Below are 15,105 nucleotides of genomic sequence, written 5' to 3' on the forward strand. Positions count from 1 at the left end.
ATAAGCAATATGGATATTTTATCAAAAATTAAACTGACAACTATTAAACGATGGATAATTTAAAACATTTATTGCTGCAACTGATTATGAAACTATATACTGCACCTAACTAGAAATGTTCACATTTGACAGGAATGATATGCTAGAAATGAATTTTAACAAAAGGTGGACTTGGAATGTGATTGTTTTTTTATCTTTTTCCTCCTGTCCTCTCTTTCTAGCTAATTAAGGTACTTCTGGGTTATAGATAACAAAACAAAAAATTCAATTGTCTTCACTGGGAAATGTTATTAAGAAAAATTGGTTTTAGGGTATAAGCATCTACAACTATATTTAACTCAAGTGCCCTCAAAACTTGACTTTTTTATTGGAACATGAAAGTGAAGAAGTGATAATATAGGTACCTCTTAATAGTCAGTGGGGAAAATTGCTGTTTATGTTCTTTAAATATTCTTATTACAAAATGAAATTACAGGTGCAAATTACTAATTTCTTCAAATGTTTTTAAGTGTTTTAAATATAATAACTCTCTTAAAAAAAAAACTCTTACCTCCTGTTTTAAAACTGATACTAAGTATTGGTTCCAAGGTGGCTAGGGAATTGTAGTTAAAGTGACTTGCCCAGAATCACAGATAGGACATGTCTAAAGTCACATTTGAACCCAGGACCTCCCTTCTCAAGACCTTATTCTCTATCCACTGAGTCACTCAGCTATCCCTAAAGTTCTTGAATTGCCAACTTGATTATGCTTTCCAGAAAGTGTGGAGGGCTAATACTTGACCCCACCAAATCCTGAGGAGGAGGTGATGTATGTTCAAATTCCTGTCTATGACCCTTCATCAGGAATCTAAAGAAAGGTAAATCAGAACTCAATCAAAGAACCATGAACAACCAATATTCTTTATTGTCATGAACATCATCAAATTATTTTAATTTAAGATCTATTCTGGCTGCTGTTATAATTGGGATATAAGCTAGAAAATACAAAAACTCTTTAATTTTTCAGGAATATTGTGATAAAGAGTTGGACAGAGGCATTATAAAGAAAAATTAAATGAGATAGAATTTAAATGGAGGTGCTGAAATAGAATGTAACAAAAACAAAGATGGCATGAGACCTAGAGAAGGAACTGGCAAAGTGAACCACTGTAAATAACAGACCTTTGGAGGGAATAGCAACTTAATATGACACTCTGTGTATATATATCAGTATATTTAGGGACTGAAGGAAGAATGGTACATACTGCCTATATAAATCTCAAGTAAAGTAAAAGGCCAAAGAGACTCAAAAAATAAGAAAAATTGTACTAAAGCAGTGATAAGGAAATGAACTCTAAAACTTGGTCAAGCCTCTAAGCTCTTCCCCACACCTGTAGTTCAGGTTCTCTTAGTACATGTCTCTTGAGTGTAGTCTAATTTAGTAATTTGGAAATGAGGAAAGCTTGAAGGGACAAAGTAGTGAAAAGAAGGCTTTTTTTTTTCCCAGATAGAGGAATGGCTCGATTATGTTTCTAGGCAAAGGGAAGAGAACCAGTAGGGAGGGAAGAGATATTAATGCAAGAGAAGTTAAAAAAGGGTCACAGTTACAACTGAAGGTCTCAATATTCTGAGTAAAGCAAGAGCTGAATAAATATAAATTTAGAGTGAGAGGGCAAAGAAAAAAGTAGGCAGCTGAGTGAAGCAGAAAATGAAGCAGAAAATAGTAATAACAGAATATCTACTCACAGGGATGCTGACAAATATTAAAAGACTCAGTTGAGTGTTACAGACTGAGTATGTTATAGGCTTTCAAACAGTATAGACAACAGGTTCAATTTTTTTTATCCTTTTCTAGCAATGCCATATGTATTAGGAGGTATGTCATTGTTACTATTAGGAGGTATGTTATCGATACTAAGAATCAACCTAAGCTGTCAAGTCACATAGTACCATAGCAAGCACTAAATTTGAGTACCTAGCCTACATCTTATAGTGATTCAGTGACAAAATTAATTCCACTAAATGTGGTTAAATGCTAAAGGCAAAATATTTCTCTGTTGACTAAACAACATGATTTTGTGGCTTTTGTGTTTTAAACACAAGCAGCATTTAAAAATATGACTTAGTTGGTGAAAAAAAAAATCAACACTCACAAATCCCAAGAGAATGTTTTTACTTTTTCAAGAAAATTATTTTTTAGGACCAACTGAGACTTGTAGGCAATTTTATAATACTAAAGAAAAAAGTTTATTTTGTCTCTGCATGATAGATTCTCAGGAGTACATGAATAAGAATGGTATGAGATTGACGGGCATACAAGGGTCATAATCTGCATCACAGGAGGAAACTAAATCTTTATCAATGAGATCAAAATGTCATTAATTCAAATTCCCCAATTTTTTAAGATTATGAAGGAGAGTAACTATTCCCATATAGATGAATTGTTTTAGGCCATCAAAAAAACAAAACGTTTAGTAACCAGAAAATTTCATTATTCTAGTGCTCATAGACAAATATCTTGATTGTTTATATTATTCTTAAAAAAATATACACAAACTTTTAGTAAAAGTTAATTTAAGAATCAGAACCTGGGGGCAGCTGGGTAGCTCAGTGGATTGAGAGCCAGGCATAGAGACAGAAGGTCCTAGGTTCAAATCCGACCTCAGATACTTCCCAGCTGTGTGACCCTGGGCAAGTCACTTGACCCCCATTGCCGACACTTACCACTCTTCTGCCTTGAAGCCAATACACAGTATTGACTCCAAGACAGAAGGTAAGGGTTTAAAAAAAAATTTTTTTTTAAAGAATCAGAACCTTACTAGAGGTTAGCAAAGGCTTTCTTATTTAAGATAAGTTTAGCCTACCTCAAGGCAGTAGAGCTATTATTGTCTGGGAATATTTTACCATCTTCTGCTTACTGTTAAGAATTCAATGATCCAGGGGGCAGCTGGGTAGCTCAGTGGATTGAGAGCCAGGCCTAGAGACAGGAGGTCCTAGATTCAAATCTGGCCTCAGACACTTCCTAGCTGTGTGACCCTGGGCAAGTCACTTGACCTCCCATTGCCTAGCCCTTACCACTATTCTGCCTTGGAGCCAAAACACAGTATTGACTCAAAGACTCAAAGGTAAGGGATTAAAAAAAAAAAAAGAATTCAATGATCCAAGTGATGAACTATTATGTTTTACAGAACAGAAAATGTAACTTCAGAAGAAATTTCACAAGAAAACTGATTTCTTCAAGCAGATATCATACCAAATAGCTAATCTTGTTATGATAAAGATGGTACATTCTAGCAATTTTGTTAATGGAGAAAACTGCTGACTAATATGTCCCATTTCCAAAAATTTTGGCATCTTTCTTATTTGTATGTTTGAAAAAGCCACTATCCCCAACATTAAATTCTTGAAATACTACAGAATAGTCCTGCTTCATAATACCTCAATCAATGGAGGGGGAAGCGTATACAAAAGCTGACAAAACCTGTAGGTCACCAGTGTTAATAATGTAGAAATAATAGATGTTTTAGGTGTTATTTGACAAGTCAAAGGACACTGATCCTAATAGCAAAGATAATGAGGATTTTCTATAGTGAAGAATTCAGAAGAAATCTACTTCAACTTCTGATTCAGTTATTTGCAAGGAAGGCAGGTTTCTTACACTGACCAATGGGGTACTTGCACATTCTTCACATTACTTTTATAAGAAAGAGGCAAATGACTCAAAAGCAAGTTATAATGAGGGACTATTCAAAAAAAGCCAGTTCTACCATAGGGTAATAATAAGGATTCTTTCTACCCTATACATAGTCCAGTCCATGCCATTTGCACCTGCAGTTAAGAACTACATCAGCAAGAGTTGTTCATAATGAGGACTCTAATTAAGAAGAGATGGTTAACTTACATTAGGTTACTGTATAGAAAGGTAATAATGGTTTGCCTTTTTTTTTTTAGTGCCTCTTCAAGACATTTATAAAGCAGTTTGCTTATGTATTCTTTTTTGACCAATATAAATAACACATAAGTGCTAGAATTATTCCCAATTTATAGATGAGGAAACGGAGGCTTGGAGAGGTTACGTGACTTGCCCAGTCACAGAGCTAGTAACAGGATTTGAACCCAAATACCCCTGACTCCAAGCTCAGTACACTGTTCGCTATACCATGCTGCCTCTCAAGATAATATATTTTATTTTTTGAAAAATTTATATTAAAGCATTAATGTTTTATTTAATAAAATGTTATAGTTTTGGCATGTTAAGATTGAGCAGAACATGTGTTCACTTAAAAGGGCTTCTATCTGGTCTAAAGACTTTAAAGATGACAGAATTTATCACCACTATTTACTCTATTGACTAAATAGTGGCAATGTGAAATACATAAAAGACTTTGTAAAAAATTATGTATTGTTAAGCCTTACTACAGGTAAATAGAAAATATTTCTTCTACATCTTAAAGCAAAATTAAATTCTATTAATATCATAATATTATAAATATATAATTATATAATATATTAATATAAAATTAAGTCCTATTAAATTTTTTATGGTAAATGTTACTACTAAAAAGAAAATATTTTAATATTCAAAATATTAACTATATTAATTCTCATAACCACTAAGGTGAAAAATAAAATATTACCTCAGGTGTAGCTTCTTTTTCCATAACGATTATTTCATTCTTTAACCTAATGGAAGTAAAATAGGTATTTGAGATTTACTTGTCTTTTAAGTGATAAAATATCTGACTCCTATTTTCCAAAGCTTAAATGAAAATTATATTATAAATCTACATGCAACATTAATTGTATATGATACTTTCAGTAAATAGTTTAAATTAGAAGCAGAACAAAAAGATTAAATCATATGCAGGTATGTAAAACAGGCTCCCTCAATTTTCTCCAAATAAGAAAACTTTTACCTAGGATTTATAGTCACATTAAGCACTTAAATAATTTGTCCTAAGCAGTTATTAAGGTCATTAGAAAATAATTCTATCATTTTATAACAATCAAGTACTCTCTGCAATGATAAATCAAATTGTTTACTGAAGAAGCTATTAATACTAACTATATAAACACATCATGAAGCTTAATGGCTAGGTCTACATGTTATAATATAACAAATATTTAAAATAAGCCACAATTAAATTGATTTCAATTTTATATACATTTTTAAAATTTTGATTTGAAATCTATGCATCTGAAACTGAAAGAGTGTCCATCTGAATAGCTAAATTATAACTGACTAGTCAGTGAAAAGTGGTATTTATATAACTATTAGCTATTTAAAAATTAATAGCTGGACTGTTTTTTAAAGTTATTTGCATTATGCTTAAAAGCAAGTTAAAAAAATAAGATGAATATTTAACAAGCTAAAAAGGTTAATATATAATTATTATAACAAAGTTAAGATTCAATCTATTTTTTAAACTACCCAAAATAATACTAGGTTAATTATAAATAGGTTATTCAGAATGCTGTAAAAAAAAACAACACACAAGACAAATAAATGTCATCATTACTGCTTTATATAAGAAAATTGATATTAGAGATGGTTCAAAGTCTGTTTCCTATGAAATCTTGTAAATCATCAGTTTAAATGCAGAGTCTAACTTTTGAAGAGTTCATTTTAGAAATTACTAGTGCATATATGATCTGAAATGTAATTAAGAATTAAGTGATTCATAACATCAGGAAGCTTAATGGTTATGCCTATATGGAACAGTATTTTTAACATAAGCCACAATTATAAAGACTTCAATTTTATAACAAAAACCAGACCACTAATATGTGAAATACTATCCATTCAAACTGTTAAGTCATAACTGACTAGTCAATCAAAAGTAATGTTTACAGAAAAAATCTTGTCAATAATCATGGTGTGTGCTCTATGAATACATTTCAAAAATTATATCTACTCATGGCTTTTTTACTGAATATTAATAATGGCTTTATTAGTACTACATAAAATCATTTGCATTTATTAAAATTATTTCACCATGAGTTATGTTTCCAGAATAGCAAATATACTGTAGGAAATATGCAAACAATATTTCTTTTAAAATATCAGCATATCTCTATTGGGCTATGACAATTTACAAAAACTATAAGAAAAATATTAACTAGAATAAAAGAAATGCTAAAATTGCTTAGAACAAATGGCTCTTAACCAGTTCTGGGTAATCAGGGTTTTGTAATCCTTACAATTGTTATATCAGTAAAACACAAAGTAAAAGCTTAAGCAAAAACTACAGACTTAGCATTTAAAATGCTTTACAAAGGGAGACTATGAGTAAAGAGGATTGTAATTATTTAAAATTTTTGTATTCTTTAAAAGAAGTATTGGTATAGGTTAGGAAATATATTTTTAAACAACTTTAGGAATGAAAAATTTCATCTATATAGTAAAGGCTTATAAAGTATATGTGATTGATCATTCAGCTTAGTCAATGAAATAGAAAAAAATCTACTTTGGACTTTTTACTATAACTCTATAAAAATGGACTTCTAACCAAAACTTTTCTGTGCCAAGCATTCTACATTAAGCTTATAACAATTGGCATTTAAACAGCATACACTTTACAAATATTATCTTATTCTCACAATAGCCCTGGTAGGTTGATCTTATTATCACCCCCCCATTTTACAGACGAGGAAACTGACTTGGACTGAGGTTAAGTGATTTGCCCAAAGTCACCCAACTACTAAGTGTTCAAAGTTAAAATCTGAATTCAGGTTTTTTCCAACTCTAGGCTAAATGCTCTATCCACTAACCAACTTAAGTTATCTTTTTCATTTTGGCCATAAGTTTGACTCTAACAAAAATTACAAAGGGTCAGACCTAACCTTACTTCAACTTGTCATTATAACTTATATTTCTAGAGAAGTAATTTAAAAATCTGATATTATATATGCTTACCATAAATAATTTGTGTATTAACTAGTGGAATATTATGAAACAAATTATCCAAAAAGTTGTACATATTTTTAAAGTTTTAAAAAGAATTAAAACTTTATTCTTCTTAAAAACTTTATCAAATTATACAGTTATCAAATGTTTTTATTGCTCTTACTTAGAAATAGGAGGTAAAGAAGCTACATGTTGTAGGCAGAACACTGAACCGAAAAAGTAGATCTGATTTCAATTCATGGCTAACATTTACAACTAGGGTAATCTCAGTTTTCTCATCTATAAAATGATCAGAATAATGACATTTTCCACCTTGAAGGGTTGTGAGAATCAAAAGAAAAAGTGAGCATAAAATATCTTATTATTATAAGGTGTTACAGAAATCTGAATTGTGACTTTAAGAAACTGAGATAGTAAATTAAAGACCTACTAAATAACTTCAAAATTTGCATAATAGAGGCTTCCCGGACCATTTCTAGTACCTCTTTCAACATTAATAAAGCACATAATATTAATTATAACACAGATTTAGAAGAACCATAATAATTATAAGAACTCATATAGGGATATATAGATAAATCACAGAATATGTAATTAATATTATTCATCACAAAAGTATACTTAAACTATGTCTTAAAAATCATTTTAAGGAAGTGTGGCAAAATTAGGAGATCTAGTTTTAAGTAAGACCTCTGATATATACCGACAGACACAGAATGCAAAGTTTTGTTCATTTGAATCTTTAAAAAAATGTAAAGTAGGAAACACTATGTTTAGTACTTAAACATTATTCATAAGTAAAAGAAAAATTAGTAAATACCTATATATTAATTCTATCCAGATTTAATATGAATAAAAATTAATATACCGGGGCAGGTAAGAGAATTGAAAGCCAGGCCCAGAAATGGGAGGTCCTGGGTTCAAATCTGACCTCAGACACTTCCTAGCTGTGTGATCTTAGGCAAGTCACTTAACTCCCACTATCTACCCTTACTTACTGCTTTTCTGCCTTGGAACCAATACATAATACTGACTCTCAGATGGAAGGTGAGGGCTTAAAAAAATTTTTTTTAAATGCACCAAACTAATTCCCAGTCTTGCTCCACCAACAAAAATTAAAACAACAACAGTGACTAGGGATAATGAGTATATATCAAATCAAAGACCTTTAAATATATAATCTTATGTATGTAGCCTTTGAATTTGACAGCTTTTCCCAAGACTTAAATTATTGGCTAATCATATCTGTAATTCAAAAGGTTTTTTTGTTTTGTTTTTTAAAAAGGAAACATTTTCTTTATAAACAAGTTTTATGGATAGAAACTTAATTGAAAAATTTTAAGCAGTTTTTAGGTTGTGGTTTTATTTGTTAACAGGTTTTAAAAGTTAATTATTCTGTATAAGTACCAAGATTCTCATTCTGACCACAAATAATATTAATTATAACTAATGATAATTTATCTAGGAGACCTGAGGCACACATTGCATTTCAAAATGCTCCATGGTCTCACATAACATTTTGGACAATATCCAAAATTAAAAGTTGTGAAACAAGGAGTTGAATGAAACTTGCTGACAATTTTAAATATAAGAAATTCTATAAAATGAGGCAAAAAGCTATGAGAGAAAAACAAAGAAATATAAACACAAACAAACATGGAGGAAAACAACATAAATTTCACCTACTCAATGAATGGAAGGTTTAAAAATTAGTACTGCTAAAAAAATTATAGGTGTGACAATGGATAGCAAATTATAAATGAGAGTAAAAATAGTGCTGGTCCGGAAAGCAATTGCTGTGACATGATGGTCATGGGCAAGAAAACTGCAGCTTGTCTACACCTTGAACTTGAACTTTTGGAATTCAGCCTTCCATTTGGAAAACAAAAGGAAGAATGTAATTAAAGGACAGCAGCCAAAATGAACAAGCTTCAAACTTCAAACTACATCAGGACTAAGATGTTGAAGCACTGGGCTGATGGGCTTACTGGCTAGAACTGGACCAAAGATTAAAAAGAAGAGCCACAGCCCCCATTGGGAACTATGCTCAACTTGGTGTGCCTTGTGGCCTTCTAGGCCACACCAGCATCAGACTTACGGGAGGCCAGCCATGTAGCAAGGCACTCTCCCCAAGATCTGATTGCTTGAGGCGACAACCTGGAGCAGGTTCCACAGTCAGACTATTCACGATCCTTGGTAAGGGAGAACAGGCACCAGTTGTGTCCATCGGAGGGGGACACTGTCCAGATATACCCTGGACATATTTTGAAATCTCTGGGCTGCTTCTGCATCTGAAAAATAAGAAAAATAGCAAAATAACAGACAAAGAATGGAAAGAAAGGAGAGTCACCTGCCCTCAAACTCAGACTTACAAATAAGAAATCAATTAAGAAACAAGACAGGACAGATCCAAAAGACAAACAACTATATTATTTAATGTAAAACATACTGATGTCAACATATTAGGGTACTATAAAAGAAAAGACATAAATTAAGCAAAATTTGAAAGGACCAGAGGAGCAAAAGTTATTTCAGAATAAAGCCAACAAGAGGAAAAATAGATGCTAAAAACCTGACAGAAAGAGCAGGTAAAATAAGACTCTAGTACCATTTGTGGGCTGGAAAAAAACTGAACAATGTTGGCCATTGGTCAAGGAATGCTAATGAATGAAGGAAACACCAACACCAAGGGCTGTGATGTGAACTTGGGAAATTCCACCTTGCCTTATCAGGTCATGAGTCCCACATAGAGGAGGAAGCACTTTCAACAAGTACCTTAAACAAAAAAACAAGCACACACATGCACGCACACATGCACATGTATGCGCACACACACACACACACACACACACAAATTCACATACACACCCCTATATTTTTAATATTTTTTTGGTTCTGTCACTGGCATTTGAAAAATCCAGCAGTGCTAACAGCCACCAGTATGTAAAATACTCTGGAAATAAAAAATCACTTACTCTGTATATTGTTCAGAAATTGAGATGGAAACAGGTGCTGAAATACAAAGAAAAGTTTAACATTTAAAAACAAGAAATGACAACTGGACTAAGTAAAATGTTTTATTAAAAGTAATATAACACAAAAATACTTACTATTTTCTTTGATAATTTGGCATGTGTGAGTGTCACTTTCACTTAAATGTGTGGCCATATTATCTATACCAGAAACATCAGTTAGGAAATCACAATTAAGGCACACTACAGTAATGCCCCTAGAGGAGAAAAAAACTGACTTAAGTGTTTGAACTTTTCAGTTCACACAAAATTTCACTGATTTTCCTTATGATGATAGAACGTTACATAGAAATATAGAATATATAAAGATATATATGTAAATATTTATGGATATACATCTACATAATATAAAGAAAATACGTTTTCTTTGATAGAAAATCATATTATATATAATTATTAAGGGGAAAAAATTAACATGTGTGAAATAAATGAGTTTAAATGAATGCAATAATTCATTTTAAGATCTAATTTTTATTCCTTGAAATAGCTCTGTATTTTTTAAAGTCAGGAATGTGGAGATTGAGGTTCTTATCTCTAATCCACTAATGATTAGATCATGTAACTTTGGGGAAAGTTACAATTTTTCTGTGCCATTGCCCATTCACAAAACAAGGATGTAATATATTTGCCAAATTTATTTCAGACTGTTATTGAGGGGCAAAATTAAGAGAAAAGAAAAAAAAGGCTTAGAAAGTAAAAAGATACATACTCTTTGTGATTATTTCTTTGCCACTGATCAGTTAATTACCAGTCTCAAGAGATATCTACACTTGAAGTTCAATTCCACGATAATTTTAATAGTACTTAAATATAACCAACAAAATAACAGGTTGGTTTTTAGTTAAGTTTTTTGATGATATTAACACAAATCTGTTAATATTAATAGAGATCAATGAATAAAAAATACAAAATGGAATTTTTTACTTTATCCACTAGCCTTTCCCCTAACTTTACTACATCTACTAATTTTAACACTTTAGGAGCAAAGCTCCAAAAATCAAAACAACTTTGTGTTTTGTATTTTCCTTACCTCTACCCTACCTTCTCCAATTCCTAAGGTTATTAAATCACACTGATTTTCACCCACAAAGTATATTTTGAAATTATCTATTCCTTCTACTACCATCTTACTTGAGCTAACAATTGCCAAATATATGGACTACGAAAGGAACAAGTCTTCTCAGTTGGAGGTTTTATCCCTCTCTCCAATCCATTCTGTATTTCATCATCTACTTAATTATCCTATAAGACTTCCTTATTGCTCACCATATAAATTTAATTTTCTTGTATTTAAAATTCCACAATGTGGTGATAACCTTAACTCCCCCTAGTCACCCATGAACACTGTAGCCAGAGAAGACTCCTGCATGCAAACTATACTTTCCAATCTTCATATCTTTCATGTTACGGCTCCCACTCAGAATGTCTGTGTCATTTCCTATTTCCCTCTTGTGCTCTACCAATCTTTAAATTCCACATCAAATTTTTCCTTTTTTCTTGATCACTAAGTCAAATATAATATCTTTCTTCATTTCCTGAATCACTCTTATGACACTTAAATATGATATATATATTTCCCCTTAATTAAAATTTCTTAGTAAACCACTTTTCATCAAGGAGAGTATCATATATGTCTGCATTTGCAAAAGAATCCAAAACAATGCATAATGGGCAAAGCAATACATATTTGATAAAGGGAATTAGTATCTTCATTTTCACTCCAGAATTTACATTGATTTCAAAGACAATTCCGGTACACAGTAAAACTATGCTTAGTACAAAGGAGAGGGACATTCAATTTTAATATTTGTGTTACTTAATAATATGAAGTAACCAACTAATGGATATAAGTAAATACATATTAAAGCTCATATTCAGAAATTGGCCTATTTTTAATTGTAAGTCCACTGGAAAACTGGGGTAACATACTTATCCAAATATAAACCAAAGAGGTTTTTTTTAAAACATTCTGAATAATGCAACTACAAATGATTACATATCCACAGCATTTTGGAATATAATTTTAAAAATTCATCATTATTTTTAAACTTCACTATTAATAAATGTGGTACCTAAAAAAACTAACAATCATGTAAAGCTTTTTTTCTCATTTATTCATTCTTATTTTTATAAAAACAAAAAAAATTTAACCTTGAATGAAAATTGTTTTTGCATTTTGATTTTATCCTACAATCCCATTATGTGATAGCATAAATGTAAGGGGTATGGATGAGAAGGTCCTTACATTCATCAAAACTATATCTTTTCACCACTGAAGGTTTCTAAATTATATGTAACTGGTTAACTTTGGAGAAGTGGATTTTTCATGGTTGACAAAAATGCTAAAACTAACATTTAGATTGCTCAGATATTACCATTTCTACCTATATTCTATAAAATTAAATCTGTACCTCAAGTCTTCCGAATGCTTCTTAAAAATGCAAAACCTTTTACTTGCACGAGCACTGTGAAAGCTAAAGGAAAAAAAGGATTTAAAAATAACATAATAAGTTGTGCTATATAATTAAACATTTATTACCAACATCTCTGAAACCTATGTTTTTGTATATTATATCCATTTAGATGCTGCCTGAATTCTAAACTGGGACAAAACATCTTGGAAATGTTACAACATATTCACAGAGCACCTGTTACTTCAATATTAGTTAAAATGACCTATGAAACATTTGTCCTACACTTTGTAAGGAAAGTATACAATAGCTACTGGTGTGTGCTTGAAGTCCCAAAACATGCCTAAGTACAGCAGAGAAAGATAAATTCCGTTTAAAAACAACCACAGTAGGTAGGTATAGTTGAACGTCTACCTACCAAGGCACATATAAGGAACTATATTAATAGTATTTCTAACAATATGAATACAACTACAAAGTAATTTTTATGGAAATAAAGATATACCTAAATAATCAGAGAATATTAATCACTTATGGTTGGGTTGAGCCAATATAATAAAAATTACAATGCTACCTAAATTAATTTACATATTTAATGCTATACCAAACTACCAAAGGATTACTTGATAGAACTAGAAAAAAACAATAATTACATTCATTTGAAGGAATCAAAGGCCAAGAATCTCAAGGGAAATAATAAAACAGGTAGGAAGGAAGAGGGCCTTAGCTGTGTCATATCTCAAATTATACTACAAAGAGTAATCGTCAAAAAATTATATATATACATACATATAAATGATTAGTGGAAAGAAATAGATAAACAAAATACAAACAAACACAGTAGCCCAAAAACTACAGCTACCGAGGATAAGAAGTTATGCAGAAATTAGAATAAGGGTTAACATCTCATTTTATACCTCCAAATGAATACATGACTCAGACTTAAAGATTGACAGCATAAACAATTTAAGAAACATAAGGAAGAAATTACTTTTCAGATCTATAGATAAGAAAAGACTTCATGATCAAGTGGGGACATTTTTATCACAGAAGATAAAATGGGAAACATTGATTACATAAAAATTTAAAGTTTTTGCATAAACAATGATGCTAAAGTTAGAAAGGAAACAATTGGGAAAAAATGTCTTTGCCAGTTTTCTCTAATAATGGTTTTATTTCCAAAGTTATGAGGAATTGATGCAAATTTGTAACAAGAGACATTAATCAACTGATAAACAGTCAACAAATGCAATTATATAGTTTTCAAGGGAATTCCAAACTATAGCATTATGAAAAAATGCATCCCAATCACTAATTAATAGAGAAATGCAAATAAAAGCAACAATGGGGTTCTACTTCATTCCCATTAAATTGAAAAACATTGACAAAATAAGAAAATGACAAATTTCATTTTCTTATTTTGTCAAATTTTTTCAATGTTGGAACTGTTATGGGAAAAAAAATACATTATATGCTATTAGTAGAGCTACAAACTGGTCTACCCATTCTGGAAAACAACTTGGAACTAAGCCCTAAGTCTTATTAAATTGTGTATATCCTTTTACCAAAAACATGACTAGTAGGCATTTAACACAAGGAAGTCTAAAAAAGAAAAGGACACATATTTACAAAAAAGAAATAGTTCTTTTGTAGGAGCAAAGAACTAAAAAATAAAGAAGTGCCCATAAATTGGGGAACAGCTGAATGAATTATGGTACAGGAATGTAACAGAATGCTATTATATCATAAAAAATGTCAAAAGGAACAGTTTCAGGGAAAACTTGTATGAACTAATAACAAGGGAAGTTAGCAAAGTCAGTTTACTTATACAATAAAAGCATTATAAAGAAAAACTTTGAAAGACTTAATTCTGATCAACCCAATGATCAACCATAATTTCAAGGGTCTGATTTAGAAACATGCTATCCACCTCCTGATAGATAAGTGAAAGTTCAGGGGAAAAAAAAAACATTTTTGGACATGGTCAATGCAGGAATTTATATTGTATAATTGTGCATATTTGTAACTAGAGTTTTTCCCCCTCTTTAATTAGGACAGGTGCAGAATAGGGAGTTAGTAGAAAAAATTAATTAAAAAAAATAAAAATCTAATCCAATGCATGTAACTTTAGGTACAAGAAAGAGTTCAGATGATACGAAATGAGATTTTTTTTCTTTTTCACAGATGAAAAAATTGATGATCACAGTTCTCCATAGTTAACTAGTTGCTAAAACAAAGGACTAAGATTCCCCTTTTAAGATAATAATTAACTTTTAAAATTAAAGTCCAAATTTTAACCTAATGACTTGAAATGGAGATACCAAAATATTTCCCTTCTATTTCCCTTCTGATGCATATGTTTACATCCATGCATTTTGTTAATGAGCCTGTGGCTTCAGCAACATAGAAAATTAGTTTCAGAAGTTTGTTTGGAGGCAATGAGAGGTTAGATGACGTCAGAGGAAAGATTTGAACCCAAGTATCTATTGACACCTAGGCCAGCCATATTATCACCCTGCCTTCTAATTATTTTACCATGTAGAAAATATAGATGCAGAATACCTGCTGAAATTCAATGGCTTAATTGTTCATATTTTTGTGGATACCTTAATAATCTTAAGTTTTTGTACTGGTATACTTATCTATCTGCATTTAGGTTTAAGCATTTTCTTAAAAGTACATTGAAATGGTTAAAACCATGAAGCAATTTAAAAATCATTACAATTGCTCCATTTCTGAAATAACTCAAATGATTCAAAAATATTTCCTAACACAT

At 31.0% G+C, this 15,105-nt stretch overlaps 1 protein-coding gene across 1 annotated transcript in view; it reads right to left on the reverse strand.

Moving 5' to 3' along the window:
- The window catches only part of ZNF280D (zinc finger protein 280D), an 89,992-nt gene that overhangs the window by 15,701 nt on the left and 59,186 nt on the right, over positions 1-15,105 (reverse strand). The window contains exons 15-18 of the mRNA XM_044665298.1: positions 12,330-12,392; positions 9,997-10,115; positions 9,862-9,898; positions 4,617-4,662 (exon numbers count right to left, since the gene is read on the reverse strand). Of these exons, the coding sequence (XP_044521233.1) occupies positions 4,617-4,662; positions 9,862-9,898; positions 9,997-10,115; positions 12,330-12,392 (265 nt within the window). The remainder of the gene's footprint in view (positions 1-4,616; positions 4,663-9,861; positions 9,899-9,996; positions 10,116-12,329; positions 12,393-15,105) is intronic.

The sequence above is a fragment of the Gracilinanus agilis genome, chromosome 2 (genome assembly GCF_016433145.1).
Source record: "Gracilinanus agilis isolate LMUSP501 chromosome 2, AgileGrace, whole genome shotgun sequence".
Classification (NCBI taxonomy): domain Eukaryota; kingdom Metazoa; phylum Chordata; class Mammalia; order Didelphimorphia; family Didelphidae; genus Gracilinanus; species Gracilinanus agilis.